At 38.5% G+C, this 24,226-nt stretch overlaps 1 protein-coding gene across 1 annotated transcript in view; it reads right to left on the bottom strand.

Moving 5' to 3' along the window:
• Positions 1-2,965: 2,965 nt before the first annotated feature.
• SV2A (synaptic vesicle glycoprotein 2A) overlaps positions 2,966-24,226 on the bottom strand; it is a 1,331,300-nt gene continuing 1,310,039 nt past the window's right edge. The window contains exon 14 of the mRNA XM_044079906.1: positions 2,966-7,124. Coding sequence (XP_043935841.1) covers positions 6,941-7,124 — 184 coding nt within the window. The 3' untranslated portion in view covers positions 2,966-6,940. The remainder of the gene's footprint in view (positions 7,125-24,226) is intronic.

The following is a 24,226-nucleotide window of genomic DNA, read 5'->3' as shown; positions in this document are numbered from 1 at the left end:
ACAGTTCCAGTAGTAGTAGGAGTAATGGGTCTTATAAAAAAGAATCTAGAATTTAGGTATTTTACCAATACATGTAACTCCGTACGAATTTCAGGAGTCATTACTTTGCACACTGCGGGTGCTGCGAGGAGCACTTCTGTCTGACAACAAAGATTGAAACAATACTAATTTCATGAACTTTAATCATACTTTGACTTAGGAATGGGGCCCATTCACATCATGGTATTAGAAACCCAAAATATTTGGAAAAAATAAAAGAAGTGAGGTCAGGCACACAAGCCATACTGAGATGCTAAAAACTATTGTGTGATTGCAATGTAAAGCTCTCAAATTTTCCTTCTACAGCAAAAGAACCATCCTAGTGAAGCTGAGTTGCCATGTGTAAGCCTCACAGCACATCAATGCTAAACCCATATAAAGCACTAAAACTGCAGATTGAGTTATATCTCCCACAAAGTATATTTCATCCTTACTTGCTAGTTCTTTATGTTGGTAATATAAAACTGGTACTTGAGATAGGTTGGCTTGTTGTGTTGTTTTGCAAGCCAAGGGTGCAACTGAACTGGCAATACCTTCCACCTGACTGTAAGAAATGTGCCATGAAGAGGGAGAGAGAGAGACTTACAGAGAGTATGCATGAGAGGGAGAGTGTGTATGTATATCCACATGTGCCTGATATACTGTATTCAAGTGCAAGGCATTGATGGAATGATATATAGCACAAATAAAGACCTAATGGACAACCGTATGTAAGACTCTGTAAGCTCAATACACCTTGAAAGTGCTACGTCCATGTAAGGACAACCAACATACACAGGCAACACTGAGATGTTTCTAGCAGGAGGGATTGTGCTACATTATGGCCCCTATCTATACATACTTATGTGCTATTTGGAAGGGCTGCCAAGTTCAAAGAATGTATGTGTATACTAGGCCATTTCATCACTGATATACACACTGAACTCCACCTAACATCACAACATTTAGCAAAATAGCTCCTGTGATATTTACTGTTGAAAACTGTCCCACAGAAATGCTATTGCACATCTTTCTGCCATTGTCCCTGTCAGTAGGACCCCTAACTCCCCTATTGTCATTAGGACCCCTAAATGCATTTCCCATTACTAGTGCATATTGGAGAGTTCCTTGCAGCGTCTGAATGTGGACATCCCTCTGTGCATCATATATAACACACTGTATTGTAGGTGTGTGCACAACTGTGTCATAGTGTTGCACCATGTAGTTATTGTAGTCACTGCTACCAGGCCTTGTGGGTCTTTTTACACGAGTCCACTTCTGTTTATGAACTGTGTATCTGTCAGCCCTGCAGTGTGGTTGATGTCCTGCAATAACTGGTATATAGTGTGAAGGCTGACTATGACTCCAGAAGTCTTTTTCTTCCCTAGAATTATTGCTTTGAGTGCCAGTTTGTCAGTGAAATGAATTATCTATCCTAGTTTGCATCCCACCCTTCCTTTTGTCCCATTCTTCCTTCTTGAGCCATCATAACACATCTCTGTGGAAATATTAATAATGACACAAGTAGTGGTTCTTGAAGAAAAAGCACAACATTAAGCATGCGGTTAACATCTCCTTTCATGAAGATGGGTGTTATGACACTAAGGAATAGAAAGGAAATAAATTGCAGCAACTGAATTATGCATAAACCGTATTAAAGTTTTTACACAGGTTCTGGAAAATGTTAAGTATAAAATTTGAAACGTATAGAGCATCAAACATTTTTTTCTGAGTTACTTATAACTTCAGTAGACTAAAGTTTTGGTATTGTAGTATAGGGAGAAAAATGGAATGTTTTTTGGCATTCTTTTTCCAAAACTGTGGAACATAAGGCCTCGAGTCTTGAAAGAAAGTGAAAGGGAGGACACAATCAGAAACCAAATCATTTGTAGTTGAAAGTATAAACGGCCACTTTTAGGTAGTCTTCTAGTCCTGTGGAGGTAAATTCAGAGTTGGTGGCCACTGCATTTGCTGTCTGCGATCACACCTTATTGTGCCTCCACTACTAATGAGAAGAATCTTAATGCATCTTAGTATTAATGAGAGAAGCACTGGAGGAAAGAACACTGTATATCTTCCATTATCTCATCAAGAATAAAACATTTTAATCTTGTTTACAGACAGCATGTCACAGAGCCCTGCCGTCTAATCAGTATGTGCTAGAAGATAGCCATGATATCTTTCCTTACAGAAGAGTTGTCATTGTAGAGACTTAATATGATACGTAGCAAAAGTACAGCAAAGTTATTTTCATAAACTATAGAAAATGTGCTCCCCTTCAGTAAACAAAATCTACAAATTGTAAAGTAAAATTCTGTTGATCTTAATGCAGTATTAAACTGTGTGAATGTAGAAACACAAGTATGTTGATACCTGATGGTGATAATGTAGTTAAAAGATAAATAGGCACTAGTGCATGTTTTCTGTCAACATTTAGACCTTCATCATCTTTTCTTGTACTCCCCTTCCCACTCTTCTACGCCCGTGTTCCCTAACTGCTACTTCTGCTGCAATCCCCTTTTATTCCATTTCCTTTTTTTGCCAACTATTACTTGTCATAATCACCCATATGTCTAGTCTGTGCTTAATTTATAATCATTATTTTTGAAATATTGTTTGTACTCACAATGGGTCTGTTATAATCACTTTGGATTTGTTTCTCCCTAAATATTTTTGAAGCTTTTCTCCACAGGCCTCTGCTGAAAAGGAGACTTCCGTGACACAGATGGAACTTCACAATACCCAAATGAAAAATAAATAAAAAATAAAATAAATTCTCTGTCTACTAATAATGTTAATACTCCATCATTAATGGTTTGGTGTAATTTGCAAATGCAGATTAATCACAACTGTACACAGATTTATTTATTTTTTCATTCATTGATTTTGGTGGACAGTTTTAATGGCTTCACTGGAATGTATAGTTTTATAAATTATGGTAATGCACTTAAACTGACCAGGCCATTTTTATTCCTCTCAATGTTAAAGCATTGTGAAAACTTCTTGTTGCATGAGTGTTACATGGTACACGTTTTGTTGCATTTCTTAAACCATTTGGAACTATTTAAATTCAGACTACCTGATTCAGCAATAACTCCATGCTAGAACTGAGGTGTAGTCTGTTAAAAAGGCAATATAAGAGCGAATTCTAGGTTATGCCTGCCTCAAAACACCACTTTCCTAACTGCTACAACATTCACAAACAGTATATCATTCTTACAATTTAATTATTGTATTTACATTGCAATTCTGAAAATGTACAACAAAGTGTAGAGTTTTTAGTCATACCTAAAAGGTGACATTACCCCCCACCACCACCTCCCACTTTACCCATAATGCCATGGTTCGGTAAATAAATACACTGCAGCCTATGGAATGTACAATACATATGGTCCAACTCTACTGCCGTGGAAGCATGATAAGCAAAAATACTTTTCAAAAAATGACATACCTTAAATAAAATATAGAAATATAGAAATCATTTTCTTGAAACATAAAAGGAAAAAGATTGTTTTTAAATCATACATCATCTCACCATCTGTACCCAGTCCCTTTTTTGACTATGGCAGTAAAATCTGCAGAACAGAATGGCTTAAGCTGAATATTCCTGTATGACATCTTCCACTGTGTTCTTCAGTTTTGCCATGAAGACAGGCAAAAATGTGTAAGTATTTAATACACTACGGCATGGCGGAGTTGCAACAGTATGCTAATCATTACCAGTATCTATATGAAGTATTGTGCTTTTTTAAAACATTGTTATAAATTAAGTAAATAAAGACAACCTCATCAACAGCACATAAACAACATATACTTGTAAAATGGGCAAGGGAAATCATTAGCCAAAACATGTTAATAGATCTTTAATTATTTTATAATACTTGTGACCCACCCTTATAACTACAGTTTATTTTAACAGCAAAAGTCCATTTTATAAGTCAGAAAGTAAAGCTCAGAGTATGGCTACACATGGGAATAATGTTTTTCTATGTGAGGCTATGAACTTTGCCAAACACTCACTGGACAAATGTATTATCCCATTATAACCACATACCCAACCATGTGTAAGTTTTACTGAAAGATCAGAGGCCATGCATGCACTTTCTATGTATAGAGTCTTTTTGGAGAGTGTCCGTGTTCCATTGTAGATCTGCTACAGTGTGCTTAAACATCATTTTTGTTTACATTTTATTGTAAGACTGATCCACAGTAATCTTGCTTTCTTACAGGCTGTCTACCAGCTGTAATCAGTAAGTAATTACAGCTGTAAGTTGTAATTGTGAAATGTTTTGTATTTCCCCTGGGCTGAGCCTGGAATGAGTCATTATTGATCAGTGTAATACCCTGGTAAATAAATACAGATAAATAAGAAATCACAGCAGTTGGCAATACTAGAAGCTACAGTAGCATTTACTATACATTATGTTTTTTGTAATAAGCCAGAGGGGTTTGCTGTACTCTCTCTGAATGGTTGCAGAATTAACATAACTAAAGATTACAGTATACAAACAGTTAATATTTATGGAAACTAATAACTTTGCTACTGCTACTCATATAGTGTCAAATTCCCAGAGTTCACTAGTTTAGAGCTTCAATAGATGTCAGCCTATAAGTGAGCAAAATAAGCTTGAAATAGTCTGTAGTGGATCAAACAGTGTTTACAACCACGAAGCTAGGACAAGCACCATATCTGAGTGTGATACTCTTAGTGTTAACTAATCTTTAAGTACCCTTATAAATAAAGGCTTATGTCTGAGTCTGCATGTAGGATTCAAATTCTGCACAATGCATGAAGCTGGACTGAAACCACACCTGTGCATATACTCACTTAGATTATATGATAATGTCCACATTTGACAGAAGATGAGGTGGTTTAACAGTAGACTCTGACTGCCTCACTTAAGTCCTCTAAAACAGATTATTACAGATATTAAATTACTGTAAAGGAATGTTTCAGGAATATTTTAGAAGTGTATGGTATTGTGCTTATGGCCTGCAAATGTTTATAACAGTTTTGAGATTCATAATTGTGTGTATGTTGTGCTTTAAATTGAAGGAATGTTTCAAGAAGTTTTTAGGTATGTGTACTATTGTGCTTTTGTGTAGCTAAAGGAATGTGTTAATTTCATTTTATTTGTTAGTTAATAAGCTAAACCCATTAAGAACAACTGTCTGTTTTCATGGGTGACCCACAAGTACTGTCTGATTAAATGCCCAAATGCCCTGCTCGCAACCACAACATAAGGAAACGGCAATCAGAGGCAGGCATACAGGATGAAACTCATTAGCAATTCATTGCCTTATCCGTTTGTACTAAACTGTCAATTATATGTGTCTGTATATTTTTCTTTTCTTGAATTTATATGTAGGAGGGATGTCAGGTCTAAAAATGTTCCTTTACTGCACAGCAACAAGATCTCAGAGACAAAAGTAATGCTCTGTTTAGGTGCTAGCGATGACATGAAGCAAATGCACAAAAAGTACCTTTTACATAACTTCAGCGAATGTGTCAGCTAGCTGAATGTGTAATTAACCTACTGTGTATCTGCAGCATCAGACATCAGCCTTGACAGTTAACTCAACTGAATCCTTAGCTCATGAATATCGTTTTGACAAAGGCTTTCTTAACTTTGTTGCATCTACGCCCTTCTTTGTGAGGTGCATCATGCAGCAGATGCAAAGGAAAGGGAGGACAACAGCATAGAGGTGAATGAAGGTCGATTGAATTGGTCCACTAGTTTTCAGCTGTCTTATTCATATGTGTGCTTGGAACATTACCCCTCTAATTATTTATGGGGTAGTTTAAAGTTTATACTGAGTGTCTGAGATCTCAAGTTTGGTTCTTCAACTTGCTGATATCATTGGACCCCAGCTAGCAACTGTGGTCAGGTCATCTTAACAGCTAAGAAATATCACCTGGTCCAAGTGCCTTCTTCAGTCACAGGACCTTTAGACAGCAGTGCATGTTGTTTTCATCTTGGCTGGATTGCTGTAATACCCTCTAACATGGTATTCTTGTTTATGAACCTGACTGACTGCAACTGATGCAGAATTTGTAAATGGAGCAGTTCATTTCTGTCCTATTACTTCTCTGTTATCGGACATGCAGTGGCTGGTGATACGATCACATGTATTGTTCAAAGTTCCATAATGTTTTTTTCTGCCATACATGGTCCGAAATCCACCTATCTGTAGAGATGCTGGAACCATACCATCTGCCTGAACTGTCCACTTGTTTTCCCTGGGACTGATAGTTCCCAGGATGTGCTAAGCAATTTCTAGACATACACTTTCTATAGCCCCCAACTTTAGCAGTTACTACCACCACAGCTGGTTTAGGATTGCCATTCCTTGAAAAGCTTTATGTGGCCACTTAAGACATAACATGTTTTTTGCAATGTTTGCAAATACTTCTGTGAATATTTTAGTCTGCCTTTTAATGTTTTGTCAGTTTGCATCTACTGCTTCATAGTGTATGTTTATTCTGAATCTTCATGTTTTTCTTGTGGTCATTTTTATACTATTTTATGGACTTTTATATGGTGCCTAATTTACAGGCCCCTTAATTAGTAAGTGACCGAATTTTAATCACCAAAGTAATAAAGTAGCAATCTACATGCAGACTGTTGTTTTTCATAACTTAACGGGGTTGTTGTCCATTTAGATAACCTCCACTCTTTCATGTTGCTTACTGCCTCTGATCTCAGTGTAGCCACCATTAGAACCTTTCATCTAAGATCTCTCACCAGCCATGACCGGTAAAAGCAGACTGTGTAGTGCTTTACTCCTTTCATAATGTTTAAATAAGATTCACACTTACATAGACAAAAACAAAAATAAGACACCCTGGCCCCACTCCCACCCCACCAGAAAGACATTTCACAGTGTCTACACTCTACTATTGGTCTTCTGCTTGTTGATTTCATTGGAGGACCTGTCCCCGTGTCTCTGGGAGTTTGAGTGCCAAAGAGCTTCCTACTGCCAGGGCACTGGATGCCAAAAGGATGGGCACTGCTTTTGTCACGCCCACCAGGGAAGTAAATATGCTAATGCCCAACACTGCAGCGAGTTTACATAGCGCATTCAGGAATCCAAAAGCTGTTGTCCTGGAAAAAAAAGAACACAAAGAGTTAGGTTTTCAACTACTCAGTTAAATTCCAAGCTAGAAGTTTTTTCTTGATTTTGCATTCCCCTTATCAACATCCCACCCCAATAGTAGGGATTAGATTTACATATATCTGAGAATCTGCAGCACCCTGTTCTTGCTCAAAGATGCTAATGTCAAATGCTACATTTGTCTGATTCCTTTCAGATGATATTTTATTCTGTAAATTACCTCCCCTAGCTTAATGAGATAGGGAGAGGGTTGCCCTTTCCTTAACTACTAGTCCTCAAGAGACTGTAGTACTCATACATACTGTATGATAATGTTCTATTCATACTATGATTAACATTTTTTTCTTCTCTTGCTGCCTGTAGCCAAAAAAACAAAACAAAAAAACAAGAGTTTTCCAACATATCTGACACTACATATCATTCTAGCAACTAGCATTCTTTCCATTTCTCCCCAACCCACGTCTTTCTGTAGTCTGTTGGTTCTGCTATTAATACTCAACATGAATCAGGCTGAACCACATTTCACTGCATAAGAGAAGGTATTTTCAGTAGATAGTCAAGCCTTTTTCCCACAATCCTCACCAATTCATTCATCCAGTCCAGCTCTGACAGGTAGAATGCATTTGTAAACTTGTCAAGTGCTTCATGACAGAACTAATGTCTATAAAGTAGACGGATTTAATAAAGATTTAATGCCACCCAGTTCAGCTTAGAACCCTAGTTAACAACTCCCTTCTCAAAGGTTATTAGTATCAGAGATCAAACAATACTTAATGAATTTTCCCAGCATGGAGATTGCAGAACAGGATATCAAGACTTAGCTGTAATCCATAAAGTTAAAGGACAGACCTTAGCTAGAGGAAGAGTACACAATAAATCTAGTTCAATACCAAAACTCACACTCCTCAAAAATGCAGTTTCAAATAGGATATATTACAATTGTGGGAAAATGGTGCATATCAAAAAGATCCATCAGAAAATCTACAGTGAATATGAAAAATAAAGGACTTTATGACGAGAATACAAAGTAGAGCCTGAAATAATTGTGATCCCAGTCATTTTACAGATAAACGACAAAGGACAGCAATCATTTACAACCACTTTTATGGTAGACAGTAAAGAGTTTGACATGGAAATAAACAGTTGCTTCCACATTAGAAATAAGAGATGAGTTGTTTGAAGCAGGATTTCCAAATAAACCAATACAAATTGCTAAGGTTAACTTAAACAGTTATAATGAGGGGAATGTAGTCTTGTGAGTGGAACACTGCCATGGTGTGTTATCAAAGCTATAAAAACAGCAACTCCTTGTTGTTGTGAAAGCAATAAGTTTGGCCTTATGTGAGAGAAACTGACAACAAACAATTGCTTAAACTGAGAGCAATTTAAGCAGCTGAGTCCAAGTTTGGCTCTTGAGTCCATGTCAGCTACGGAACTGCTGATGTTGTATATAGAAATCTTTAAGAAGAAGCTGTGCATCTTCTGTTGTCATCAGAACTCTATTCATATAAACCCTGAGATTCTTCCAAAGCTTTGCAAAATCCTCCCCTTCCGTTTTCTTAGTGAAAAGCTAAAGAAGCCTGGGCAGGTTAGAGGAAAGCTAAGATAGTTACTATGGTGAACCAGTGAGTGGGAAAGTACCAGTGTATCCAGTAAAAAATGGCTTGCCCATTTGTCTGAAGATTATAAACATGCAGAGAATCAGATATCTAATATATATGCTGACTATGGTAAAGGAACATGGTATCATATGTGTTACAAGGCAACCGAGCAGTGAGGCCATTTCATCCTTGCCAGTACCCACCCGTAAGCCTTGCCTCCCATTTGAAGGAGGGCCAGGCCAGACAAACCACTGATGAGTATATGAATACCCATCCAATTGTCCTGCTCCTTTTTAAAAGCAGACACTGTGTCACACTGCCTAACTTCGGGAGGAAGATTGCTCTAGAGAAGAGGTAGATACTGTGTGACAAATGTATCCCTCCTCTTTGTCTTAGTTATTTGTTAGAGTAGATTTAGATATCTGGCCATAGTGTTAGACGGACAGTTTGGTTTAGTGAGGTGTAAGAGTTCTTAGACTACTGCATCCCTTATAGCCCTTTTAGAAAGACACAGGTCACCCCAAGGAGTCAATATGAAACAGAGTAGTATAGGGATAAAGCCTCCATTCTTTCTTTGTAGCTCAGATCTTTTAGGCCCCTGATCTTTTTAGTTACAAACCTTCAGGGTATTTCTAATTGTTTGATATGCTTTGATAGGTGCATCCCAAAAGGGCATTGTACTCAGTGATGGGTCTAATCAAAGCAGAGTAAAATGAGATGAGTTTTTTTTATCTAGAAGAAATACTTTTTGTAATCAACTGTAAGGCAAAAGAATTTCCTAACCACTGTTGCAATGTGATGGTCAAACATACGGGAGCTGTCCACACATATGCCCAGGTCTTTTACAGTCTTCACATTTTAAAGTGGTGCATTATCTTTTATATAAAATGGAGATAGGAATTGCTTACTAAATGCTACAATGTTGCACTTTTCTACATTGAGCTTGAGCCCATTTTAAGTACACCAGCTGTTGACAAGTGTAAACTCCTGCTGGACTACATGTATGTCAAAGGGGGACCTGACAACGACGTCTAATACAATTATCTGCAAACTTTGTTAACCAAAGATCCTCATTTGATAAGTGGAGGTTTGAGAAGTAGATGCTGAACAGCAGAGCTCCCAGCATAAATCCTTGCAGAACACCATTGGTCACCTTCATGCTCTCCGAGGGTGTACCCTTGCTCTTACTGTATGAGTCTAGTTTGTAAGCCATTTGGCTATCCACCTAATGACATACAGGTCAGTTTGGGGCTTCTTTAACTTTTTATTATATATCCATGTGGTAAGGTATCAAATGTTTCAGCATGGCAATGATACACTGTGTGAACTCTTGACTGCAGTCTACAGCCTGCATAACTCTCTCAAAGAAGTGCACATGATTCGTTAGACAGGATCTACCCATGACAAAGCCAAACTGCTGGGGCTCGAGTCTTATAAGATTTTTGATATCATAGTTAATTAGGTCAGTTATGATATGTTCGATGGCTTTGCATATAAGACTTTTAGGCTGATGGGTCTTTAATCCCATGGGTCATTGGTGGGACCACCCTTGTGGAGTGGTATCACAGTAGCTATACGTCACTCCAGTGTGTGAAAGTCAGTTGCTATGCTCAAGTTGAAGTGGTTGAGGAGTAGTTCCACCATTACTTGCTTAGTGCTATTAATTAGTCTCCAGGGTATGTTGTCAGGCCCCATGGATGAGGTACTCAGCAATAATAGAGAAAACTGGACCACAGCAGAGTGTTTGTGTACTGCTTAGAATGTTATGGCATTAGTGCATTTTGACAGCTGCTCACTGTTGCCATAAGATTTTAAACCTTAATCACAAACAGTATTTTAGGAAAAGTTGCATCAGACAAAATCCCAGCAAACAAGTTTAAAAAATCACTATCTAACACTAATGTATCAATCACGTTAAGTGGTAACATAAAAAGTTTCTTCATCTATCCAGTTTTGAAGAATGACTCTGCATTTGATGTATCACTCATAAAATCTTTAAATTTCTGGTAAACCACTGATGATTACAGTCACTCAATAATGTCAGAGACTATAAAGTTTCATACCCTGGGGTGGTATATACAGATGTTAGGTTTGTTAAGACCAGGTCAAGTGTACTGTGTTCTCTAATAGTTTTTTAAATAATCTGGTCCTGCGAGTTTTTGTTTGTAAAATCTAAGAATTATTGTACATATCCTATGCTCTTGATATAGGTCCCCCAGTTAATCTTTGGGTAGTTTAAATCACCTAGGATAACAGCATTGCTACTCATGGGGAGTTCATCCACAATGTTTTGTAATGTTTTGTAGAAGAGTTGATGGCTGCTGTAAAGTAGAGGAACAGCATTTTCAGATGTCTTATTTTCAGCATGTTTTCAAGTTCAGCTAGATGATTACAGGAATGTCTAGTAAGATCAAGTGACATTTAAATAAACCCACTATTAATGAAACAGAATTCTTAAAATTCCAGTCAATTGTCTGTGACCGATAAACACTGTTTGTAGTGTCAGATATACGAGTTTTGTTTTAATGACAGTGTTCTGTCTTTTAGGGTTTAGTCTGAAATGTGGTAATGTTGGTTTTAGTTTTGTACTAGACATATTACTTTTTATTTGATATTTGGCATTTATTTATTTAACAGAGAAGTGCTGCAGATGTGATTTGCAGAGTTGTTTTCGTGTCTTAGCTTGCCCTTTCACTGACATTGTGTGACTGTGGAGTTAGTACATTCAAGTAAGGTAGTGGGTGTGAATATGGGGGGTATGAAGCAACAATTTATCAATTTAATTTTTTTCTATTTATGGGTTCTACACTATTCTTGATGCTAATAATATATTTGCATTTGACCAACATAAATGTGGTACTATTAGCATGTATAATTATTTGTCTATAGCAAGTTGCCATGCATAGTTAGTTCAACAGTTTTCATGTTCCAGAGAATTTTCAAAATCTCAAGAAGGGCCTTAAGTTTGTGGGTCACTGGAAAAACTGAATATGAGCACCACAAGAATTTGCAAAGTGTGTTACAAAGACTTCAGGAATGTGGTAATGGAGTTAAAAGGTCCAAAGCTAAATTTGGGAAGAAATAAGCTGAATATCTAGATCATATGATTAATAGGTGAGGACTTTGTCATCCAGATAATAAGGTCAAAGATTTCAAGGATTTGCCAGTTCCTACCAGTGTAAGAGAATCAAAAGCAGCCTGGGCTTTATGAACTATTGAGAGAAATGTAGACCCAATCAAAATGACAGTGTTATTAACGTCTCTCTGTACTTAGGTTCATAGGGTCATAAGTGATTACTAGGCTAATGATGTTAGAGCCTTTACAAGCCTAGCCAATAATATTTAGAATATGACAATATTATATTTTAAATCACCAGACAGGGGATGGGGGTTGTGTCAAGGTAGTGGGTCTTTGGGTGTTGGAGCCCTGAGTCATTTTACAGACTGCCTCTGTCCATAAGGGGCATGGGTAGTACCCCAATAGTGAATTTATGGTTCCCCATCCACTTATCCATATTCTTTTTGATGAGAGTGAGGCTTTGTTTTATGAAGATAGGAAGTTTATTCCATAGAAGAGTTAGCCTTTGGGATATGAAGCTGTCTCTCCAAAATGTTCTTTTAGAGTCAAAAACAAGGTTCAGGTCCATGGAACACATAACCCTTGTATAAACTTTCTTGCAAATATGTAACTTTTTCGTCAGGGCTGGATCAGAGAATGCCTTGCAGGTCAGGCAAAAGTCACCTCTCAATAAATTATATGAAATGGAGTAAGGAATAGGACCTTTAGTCGGTCTACACAAGACATGCATCTTAACGGTTTGTATTTTTTAGTGAGAAACCTCTGGGACTACAACACTTGGTGTAAATGACTGGTTATATACATGAAGAAGAGAGCTTTGCACTCAATCGTGGACCTGATGATAGCCAACTACAATGGCGCTATGACTTCCTTTGACCTTGATGCCTTGCCTTTACTTGTAAGTTGAGCCACACAGAAGGATTTCCTCACTACCATAACTACCTGGTGGTCAAAGTTTAGGTTACTGTCTATCTGTGTTCCTACATCCCTCACCAATGGGTCTACTTTTAGGGGTGTGCTAGAAATATTATAATTTGCAGGGGGATATCTGATTTATCAAACGGTATGACTACATATTTTTTAACATTTAGTCTCACACCATGATTTTAGTCACCAGTCATTTATCATTTTTAGGCCTATTTGTAGGATGTCAGCATCATTTGGGGATTTGATGGCTGCTCCCAGTTTACAGTCATTAGCAAACTTGGTGAGCCAGAGGCCCTCAACATAGGCCTTCACTTCACAGAAGTATATACCAAACAGGAGGGGTCCCAACACTGATCTCTGTGGGACACCCCTAATGACAGTTTTCTTACTGGAAGTGGATTCACCTATCTGGACAACATATGTCCTGTCAGTGAGCCAGTTTGCTATCCACCTGATGATGTAGGGGTTTATGCCTAATACAGTAAGTTCATCTATGATCCCGAGTCGGGGATTGTGTTGAAAGCTTTGGCCAGGTCTAGATAAGTGGTGTGTACCATTTTACCCTCATCCATGGCCCTGATGAGTTTCTTGAAGAAGTTCACCAGACTGAGCAGCCAAAACCTCCCTTTGACAAAGCCAAATTGGGTCTGCTCTAGTGTTTGGAAATTTCCTGTGTCATTATTGATCAGGTCCATGATAATTTTCTTCATGATCTTGCAGATAAGTATCTAGTCAAGCTTATGGTCTGTAGTTCCCTGGTTAAGTTGATTACCCCCCCCCCCATACACAGGGATGACTGTTGCAGTCCTCCTCTCCACTTGGACAAAGCCTGTCTGGAGGGTGTAGTTAAAGAGGGTTTCTAGTGGTCCTAATAGTGTCTGTTTTAAGCTATTTAAGCAGCATTCTAGAATGTTGTTAGGAGACATGGAGGTTGTGTTTTTGGCTTTAGCAAGCACATAAAGGATCTGTTCCCTTGTAATTACTGGTAGGGAGATAGTTCTGGGTATTTCTTTGGGTGTGGTAGGAGCTGATGAGGTAGAAAAGTTTGAACTGAACATGTTGGCCAGCAAGTTTGCTATAGTTTCAGGCTGGGTGTAAGTGTTCATGATTAACTTGGCACATTGCTGAGTCTTTCCCCTGAGGTTATGAACATAATTTAAAAAAGTGTTATGGTTATCTTTCACCTAGGAGGCTATCTTTGCCTCATAGTTTGCTTTGGCAGATTTGACCAGCTCTCTAATTTGTTCGTTTAGACTGGTGAGTGTCTTTTTGCATTGTTTTGTCTTTTCCCACTTGGCTTTGGAGAGGATTTGTTTCCTTTTGTTGAATGGCCTATTTATGCTAAGGGTCCGTCAGGGTGGTTTATTTTTGCCGGTAATGATAGGTTTGAGTTGGACAGGTACTGCCTCTTTAATGCAGCTATGACTGTGGTTGTACAGTGCATTTGTGTACAGCACAAAATAGGACTCAGTGTTACGTGTGTTCAGAGGGGTTTGGAAGTTTAATAAGCTGTCACCTAGTTTGAGGTAATTGGTCTTAGCAAAGTTCTTAACAGGTTTGGAGTTTGATGGGGGTTCTGGGTTAGTTTTAATACTAAAGGAGATCATTCTGTGGTCAGATCTTACCAGGGAGGAGTTATGCATGGCAGAGAGCAGCATCTCCCCACCCACTGTTGTGAATACTAGGTCTAAGATATTTGTACCCGTATTTGGGGAGCTAACTAGTTGCTCCTGGGTGTTTGTATTGATGATGTCCAAAAACCTCTGAGCAAGTGAATTATGAGTCATATAAGTCTCCCAGTTTATGGAGGGGAGTTGAAGTCACCCATAAGTATGGTGTTAGGCTGAATGTTGAGAGATTCCAGTAGGTTTAGATAGGAGGTGTGGTTTTCCAGACTCATGTTAGAAGAGCTGTAGCTAGCAAGGATATCATCGGGGGGGGGGGGGGTCACACCTATGGTTTGTTGGCATGGAACAGCTCAAGTGAGTCATGTTGTTGGACCAGTCTAGCAGTGTGTACTTGTCCTTTATGAACAGTGAAACGCCTCCTCACTTTGTTTTATCCTTAGTTGAGGGAGACTGAAATGTATGAAAGACGTTGTAGACTTTGATAGCTGGGGTGCTCTCCATGGTTCTGAACCCCGTTTCTGTGACTGCACATATGTTTGCACTCTCCAGGTTGAGGAGTACTTCGAGGGAGTGCAGTTTTTTATTTAAACTCCAAGCACTGAGCAGCAGTACCTTCATGTGGTCATGAGTAATTTTTGTTATGTTGGAGAATTTAGAACTTGGTACAGCCTAAAAAAGACATGACAGGAATAGATAAAGTTTTTGCCAGTATCTGGAAGCAATGTGGTGACACGTGCAAACCATCTCTGGCAAAAGAATTGTGGTTTGTCGATCATTTCTCCTCAGGTTAACAGATAGTTTCTGGTGTCACAATAAGGGAATCCAATAAGTCAATTGTTGAAGTCAATCATTTTTTACTGGTACTGTGGCATCATCATTAGTAAGGGTAGGATGCTACTCAAGGCCAGATTCATAACCTTAGCTAGACCTGGAAGTCAATTTCTTGGTAATAGAAGTAACAAGAACAAAAAATTTTGCCAGATGGATGGAACTATTAACATGGGAGACGATTCTTGTACATTAAGGACAGAGACTACCCCTTGCATTAGCTTGTGATCCTTCTGTGTATGGCACCGTAGTCATAAATAAACACAATGTGTTGACCACACTGGGAAGGAGAATGTTATTGTTTATGCATCCCAAACATGTATCACTTCTGAAAAGAAATATTCATAGACAGGACAAGAGGCATTAGCTTTGAAGTTTGGAGTATAGAAGTCCCACCAATATTTATGGAAAAGGAAATTCAGACTAGTACCAGATCACAAACGATTGCATACCTTGTTTGATAAAGTGCATGGTATATAAAGCCTACCTACCATAACTACTGTTTAAATGCAGGGGGGGGTTACTGTTGTCAACATTTGACTAACACTTACATAAAGTGATGTGCCATGGAAGAACACAGCAGCAATATCAAATACACCCAGCTCCAGAGAGGCTACATATATCATTAGTAGATAATTTTAATGAAACTAATAAATAATTTAAGGCAGAGTAACTGAAATTCACTGACACAGAGCTTTCAATGGTCTTATGCTGTATATCATGCATTTTTGGCCTACTGTAGTGGCTGACCGTCTGATAGCATTGCCTATTTGAAGATACAAAATGTTCATTTAATGCTGAAAGATCTGCTAGAAACCAAGATTTTCGTGCAGTTAAAACTGAAAAAAGTTGTTCTGGAGTCACTTCATTTTGCAAATCTACAATTACCCAAGATGAAAGCATTGGTACATACATTTGTCTAGTAGTCTAAACTAGATATTGATGTGGAATGCGTCTGTAAAGAGTCTGTACTCCCACAGACGGAATAAAATATGCTGTACCTGGTGTCTCTGCATCCATTAGAAATTCCTGCTGAATACTAAAGAAACTTCATATTGATATGGCAGACTATTTTTGAGCAGCAAGTTCATGAATATGGTGGATGGATATTCATAAAGCTAAGAAGCGTTCAGAATGCCAGAAATCATTTCACAAGTCACTGTCATTAAATTGAAAAGACAGTTTATCCCATACAGATAGCAAAAACATATAGTTACTGATGGTGATAATCACTTCAAGTTTGAAAATTTGAACAGCTCATGGGAACCAAATGGTATTATTCATTCAGACAGTGCTCCTGGGTCCCAAGCTGTTGAAGAAATAGTGAAGTATGTGCCAACCTTCAGGGTGGGAATAAGAAAGCTTGCATACACCCAGCTTGGCATGGAAGGCAACATCTCTTTGTTATGTTAATGTACCACCCTGGTCCAGATTGTACCACTGGTCAGACACCCACTTAAGTGTTTCTGAGTAGGCATGCACATAATAAACTTGGCTTGATCAGAAGTCACTTTTACAAAAACATCAGAACTCATGGGCTCTCGATAAATTATTTTCCATTTTTTGCAGTCTACCTTTAAAATACCACTTACAGATGGCCTTGGTGGATCCCAGGAATTGTGACAGAAAACCAGTCTAGTACCCCATAAGGTGAGAAGAGACTCTGAAACTGTACATCAGAAATAAAATGGATTAGATGAAGCCCAAGATGGATGTTTACCCACGGATACTCTGAACTCTAAATGTGAAGAGCTGGCAGTGATGTTAGCAAGTGTGTCACTTCTCAGAGTGTTCCAGAGATTTCTGTTGAGTCTGAGCCTTTAGAAGTGACCAATGCTTTCCAAAGTCTATATCATTCATAGAGGATTTATAGATCTCATCACTGTCTTGAATTTTTTTAAGTACAGACTGCTCACCTCGGACAATGTAGAAATACGTGCTTAGGATAAAACAAAGTGAGGAGGTGTCACAGTGTTCATAAAGGACAAGTACACTGCTAGACTGGTCAAACAACATGATTCATTTGAACTGCTCCATGCCCAACTAACAATAGGTGTGACCCCCTACCATATCTACTAATGACATATGCATCCTGTCTGGAACTGCATGTATTTGTAAACTTATCATCAACTTTAGAAATATCTGATTAGATTACTAGGTTATTGCTAAGCCTAAAGTTAAGGAGGCCATCAGAAAGCTCAGCTTCATCACCCACCAGTAGTGGGAAACTAACAGTGTCTCCCAATAAATATATTTACACCAGATATTCTAGGTGAAATTTTGCAGTCACTTTTCCAATCATCCAGAGCTGTTTTAAAGGTTGCTATGGAAGTACTCTAGTTAGTATATAAAGACAGAATAGGTTCACAGGTTCATAGGCGATTACTGGGCTAATGGCCTTAGGAGGCCTTTTTAAGCTTAACTATGTTTCCCATATGTAAATGACAGGATAAATTAGAGCCGGGGAAAATAGTTGGGATTAGGTGGCCGAGCATTTACAAGCTGTGTCTGTCAAATACAGGTATAGGTGCCTGTCCAGGGATAAATTTCCATTTCCCCATCCACTGGTCCAGGCTGCATTTGTATAGGGACAGGGATGAACTCTGCTTTAGATGGATAGTAAGCATGTTCCAGAGTAGGAATAGCCGCTGAGTCACATACCTGTCCCTCCAACATGTTCTGTTTATTTTGCAAATAAAGTTTATGTCCTTTGATTGGATATTTCTAATGCTGTTAGGCTTGCAGATGGGCAGAGGTCCATCAGTACTGGTTCAGACGATGCCATGTAAGCTAAGCATAGATTACCTCTCAGTAATCTGTAGGAGACTGACTATAAGGACAAGTCTCTGAGGCAGTCTGCGCAGGTTAGGTGCCAGTTACGTCATCTGATGTTGCTGATGTAGCAGTATAGGTTTATGTCTTTAGAGTAAGTGCCTGCTTTGCTACTAACTGTATTTAAATGAAGGAGTTCAGTGAGTCCTGGGTCATTCATAGGACAGAACTCTAAGGAGAGGTCACCCCTCAGGGGTCTGTATGACTCAGACTATAAACAGACAGAGACAGAGAAAAGTCTTTTAGTTAAACAAATTCATTAAGGGTACTCAGACCTGAGATCTTTTTAGTGAGGAAGCACTAAGGTCTCTTGAGTCTGTTTTGGTGCTTAGTGAGGTACATTCCAAATAGAGAATTATATCTGAAGATGGGCTGTGTAAGGGAGACATAAAGTGGGACTGTAATTTCCTTGGACCTTGAGGAGACAGCAAGAAGGATATGTTGTGCAAGCTAGAAGGAATTTCTAACCATCCCAGAGACACGGTGATTAAAAGAGTCCAGATTTCAGTGGAACATTATGTGTGTGGTACTGAACTCTAATTAACCAGCTTTGCAATAAAAAAATCTTAAAATGACAAAATGTTCCCATCCTCATTGGAAAAAGTATGGAAATTATGCATTGTACTAAGCTGTTTAGCAACTATAGGGCTTCTGTAGTTATCAGGGTGTTGTGAGGTGTGTGTGTGTGTGTACTATGCAAGCAGGCAAAATAGAGTTGACTTTTGAAAAAGCAACAGGTCTCTTCATCTTTCTGCAAGTACATTTTCCTATCTAGACTTCTCAGTAGTCCTTCTGGACACATGCTTAGTAAGTACCCACGTTCATAGATTCACATGTTTGTACTAGGCTGTTGTTCCAGAAAACCTTTAGTAGGCTAGCTATAATAACCCAAATCATAGGCACTCAGTGAAATAATTAATTTATACCTAGTTTCAATCCCTTTCAATGAGGACTTGAGGAGTCAGATCTGGGGTGTATTTAGGATTGCACATCCATTCAACTAGGTTACACTTACAATCAGGAAGCCATGTTGCATTACATCCAAAAGATGTCTGTTCCATAAAAGATGGATTCTCTGTTCCACAAAAGATGAAATATATACACACACACACACACACACACATATATATATATATATATATATATATATATATATATATATATATACACATAGCCAGCAGGCCCTATTTATGTTTCGGTGGAAGTTAAGATCTCTCAAGCAGCTGTAAAGGGTGTAATTAGTTTTGCGGATGTGCATTGGGTCACAAAGGACTAGGGCCTTAAGAGGTGACCTCTATCTAGTTTACACAGCTCCAAAGAGTCTGTAAGAATCAGAAAGTAGAGAGAGATTGCTTTACAATGGTTTGGGTTGCTCTAGGAAGAGATGCCTTTAATTATCTTAGTGAGAAAATGCTGCTTTCTCTCAAGAAAGTTCAAATGCGTAGACATGTACATACTAAAGGAGCCACTGCATTTTATTATGGGCCTGATGAGGGAGTAGCAGAGAGGGATGATACTTTCATTAGATCTGGAAGAAATACCTCTGCTGATTAGTCTGGCAGAGTAAAAGGATTTCCTAAGAGTGGATACTTAGTGATCAAGGGATAATTCATTGTTAATGAAAAAGTGCCTAGGGCCTTAATGTCTGAGTCAACCTTCAAAGGGGTGTCACCTATGTGGTAGCTACATGGGTGTCCAGTTTTGTCTTAATGCACAATGCCTCATGGGCAACAGGTGATATTAGGGGGTATGATAAGTTGGTTCACAGGTGTTTACTAGACTAATGACCACAAGGGCCTTTTTAAGCCTAGCCATGCATCCCAAATCTCTGACAAGTTCTGATACCCTTGATAAGTGTAATCAAGGGCTTGGGAGATGAACCATTTACAGGCTCCCTGTGTCCATTAGAGACATAGGTGCCAAACCAGGGATGAATTTCCTGTTCCCATCCAACTGTCCAAGTTACACTTGAACTGGGTTAAGGAGGAGCTCTGCTTTACATAGATAGGAAACCTGTTCCGGAGATGGGGTAGTCTCTGGCATACATACTTGTCTCTCCAACAGGTCCTATTTATATCACAGGCAAGGTTTAAGTCTTTAGAATGGGTAATTCTGGTGCTGTTTGATGGACCTCCTGCATATCCACAAAACAGAGTGGGGTCTAACAATGCCTTGTATGCCAGGCATAGATTTCCCCTCAGCAGCCTGTAGGAGACAGAATACAGGGATAGGGCCTTGAGGTGGTCTGCATAGGACATGTTACTTATGCCATGAATTCTTTTAGTGAGGAACTTGTTTAGGTACATAGCAAAGGAGCACTGTACTCAATGATAAGTCTGATGAATGTTGAATACAGTGGAACAATGACTTCTTTGGACTTAGATGCCATACCCTTGTTTATAAGTTTGGCAACGCAGAATGATTTCTTCACTACTGTAGACACATGATGGTCGAAGGCTAGATTACTGTCTAGGTGTGTCCGCAAGTCCCTGACTACTGGGTCAACTCTTAGGGCTGTGTTGTCAATATGATAGTTACCAGGGGTGGATGACTTCCTAAAGGATACTATTATGCATTTCTTGGCATTTAGTTTTACTCTATGGCTCTGACACCAGTTTATTTGTCTGTGTCAGCCTTTCCTGGAGAATATTTGTGGCAGAGTAAGATTCGATGACAACTCCTAATTTGCAATCATCTGCAAATTTAGTCAGTCACAGGCCATTGACATTGGCCTTGACTTCAGAGAAGTAAATGCCAAAAAGGAGGGGTCCCAGGACTGATCCCTGAGGGACTCCGTTTGTGACTGGCCTCTATGGTACGGAGTTCTGTTTACCATGAAAAGGATATGAAAAAGTTCAAGGTAATTGTCCTTTCTTAAGAGTTTGGAGTTGGGTTGGTTGCTTAAGAATACAGACACACCCCCTCCAATGACATTGTCATTTTCCACACTGAGTCTGAAAGAGTGGTAGGCACTGAAACCCTGTACTGTGGGATACTGTTGATGCTATCGAAACCGTGTTTCAGTAACTATGCAGATATCTATATTTTCAGGAGTTAAGAAACAAGGGGTAATAATAAATGCGAATGAACTGCATTAGAAGGAAGGGCCTGTGTACAAGAACACTAAGCTAAGCAGATTTTAAAAGACGTATGGAAAAAAGGGGTTAAACCTTGTAGGTAGTGCACTTACTATGAATTAGTAACATAATCATAAAAACAAATACAAATGTAAAAACTAGAAGGAGTATAGAATAAGTATTGTTGAGTGGCTGGACTTTCTTTTGGGGAATTCCAATTAAAGCCAACTTTAGGAATTTAACTAGGGACACAGCAAAATATCAGAAAAATCAGGATGCTCTGCAAAACTCTGAACAGTTGAAAGGTATGGTTACTGATGCTATAATGAATCCTAATGCCATTAACTTTACCTCTCAACAGTCCAGATTTTAACAGAATATTCCTCATTTTCCTCATATTTTTGCCCTGTCCCACATACAATTTTAAATTTTCTGGTAAATCACTTCACAATTGTGGTAATTCAGTAATGCCAGTCATTCGAGTTTCAAAAAAAAAAAAAAAAAGACAAGAGACAAGAAGAAAGCGATAGTGGCAAACTGCTATGCAAATGGTGTCTTTTCTGTCACCTCCCTTGCAGTGTACTGATGTATTGAGAATATATGGGAACATATGTACCCTACATCTGCGCAGTCTTTCACCTTCTTGTTCAAGCTACACCAGCTGTTGATAAATCCTGTGATACCCAAATCCAGTCGTTGATTATTGCTAAATTAATAGTACAATACACCTGAGTTATCTGTGGCCCTTCCTATGCTGTGATAGCATATACTTGCATTAAGCCTTATAACAGTTTGTGGGTCTGGCAGTGCACACCATTAGTTCCCTGTAGACAGTGTGTTACTAAAGGCATAAGAATATGACTTTGTGTTCTCTTTCAAACTTATGCTGTTTTGTGCTTGCAGCTGGTGGCCAGTTTTCCATCTGTTTATTGCTATCAGTACACAGAAATGCTCACACTGATCCTAGGCAGTCTGTGTCTGTACCACTTTCAGCATGTAATGTGTCACACTGCAGCTTGGGACATCTATTGGTTTATTGGCAATGCTGTCTATCTGCAGAAGGGTCTGTGTGCTTTCATTAGCATGCCTGATGTTAACTGCCATATATTTGTGTGTGTTTCTGTGAGTGAAGTTTTATCTTGTGTTTATTTGTACCGTCCAGCTATTGTGCACTTTATGGAGCTGATTAGAGTGCTCTGGGTGTTAGCAATTCTGAGCCATCATTTTGGCAGGCTCAGAATTGTGAGTGATGCATTTTAACCTTTTATTGTTTCCACAGGCAGCCAGATAAATTTGGAGAACCCCACACCAGCAGAACTGCATGCAAGGATTGTTTTTAATTGGCAGACTTTTCTCACCGCTAGTGTCCACCAGTTGGTCCTATTGTTATCACCATGATAGAATCTAACCCTCTTTCAGGTGCTGTTCTTTTGGAGTTGACATTCAAATTCATGCTACAGAGAAACGTTGGCTAGACACTTTTGGGATAACCTCACTATACATTTGGGTTTCATTGTTTGGGCAAATTACTGCCATGGCTGTCTGACCTAACTTACTATCAAATGCTGATAAACTGATAATATAGCAACTCTTTGGAGTTGCAAGCCAGAACATATAGCTTCAGGTGAAAGTCAGAATAGGAGAATATCGGTAGTATGGGTGATTGGTGTAAAGAAAAATGGAATGGAATAGATAATAACATGAAGTATTATAATGCATATGAGTAGAAAAACATGTCTACACATTTTATGAGGATAAAATAATCCAAGGAATATAATAAATTAGGTATAATAGAAGACAGAGCTGTATTTTTAAACATCAGTGTGAGTTCCTGGAGGGGAAAGGCAGATAAGTTATTGAAATGCTTAAATAAAAACTGCAGATGCATTTCTACCCAAAATACAATGATCATAACTTTGAGGGAATACAGCTATCATTTATAGATCCCATATAAGAAATGTAATGTAATATATTGGTATTTTGGGTTTAGTGTAGGAGCACCTATAGCTCAATAGTTGGGTATGCTCAAAAATTCTTGAACTTAATAAATGTTAACTCATTCCCTCCAGTAGAGCTCTTTGAAATGTGTACCTTTAACTCCCAGTGGGTGTGGCTTCAGTCTTTAAAAAATGAAGTTATCACCTTACAGTTCTACCAAATGCTAACTGACATAGGTCATATATCAATACAGTTGTGTTTGCCATCATGTATGCTTCAAGATAAAATATTCTGATATCTTGTATGTAGCATGGTTTTGGAATTATTAATGCAAATATGAACAGGCAATATTTGACGCCTAGAGGCACAGTAGGAGGTAACTGCAGAAATGCCTGGCGATGTCACTCGGCGGTAATGAGTACCTGGAGAATTAGTAAATCAACCCACTAGGGGGCAAAACATTCTAGGCCTTGTTCTTACCAATATATCCCACTTATGTACCATGCCTGTGGTATTTCCAGTGCAGGTTAAATCTGACCATGAACTAGTGACCTTTTCCTTTAAAGTCTCCAACAGCTCCCACTGACCAAACCAAAATTTAAGGACTTCAAAAGAACAAACCTATTCAAACTTTACAATGAGCTCTCAAAATTCAAGAGTTCTACACCAACCTGGAAAAGTGCTTAGACTTGTCAGTCTCTATTAGAGCCAGATATATATTTGGAAATTTAAAAACAAACCACTCTGGTGGTCTACAAGTATAAATACACTCTCTAACAAAAGAGAAAAAACTAACCAAAGTTCTAGCTGCCCAGCCTAAAGACTATCAAAAGGATCAGCAAAGAATTAAAAGCTATAGTAAGGAAAAGCAAAGCTAAACATGAACTGCAACTAGCATCTTAAGCCAACGACAGTAATACATTCGTCTTTATTTGCATTAAAAATTATATAAAAATAAAACCAGCAGTGTTCTAACTAATTCAAAATGGCATAATTTATGTAGACCCAAAAGGACATAGCAAATGTCCTTGCAGATAAGTTTAGCACAAAGTTTACCCTGAAAATAGTCACCAAATTTTTACAAATCTCTGAATCCCTGATAATACCTAAGATCTTAACAAGCCGAAAATATCAATTTAGTTGGAACAGACAACATACCTGGATGTCTAATAAATAATGCTA

Source organism: Protopterus annectens, chromosome 8.part0 (genome assembly GCF_019279795.1).
Source record: "Protopterus annectens isolate FY-2018-M chromosome 8.part0, PAN1.0, whole genome shotgun sequence".
NCBI lineage: Eukaryota > Metazoa > Chordata > Ceratodontiformes > Protopteridae > Protopterus > Protopterus annectens.
This window is presented reverse-complemented; position numbering and strand designations above follow the sequence as displayed.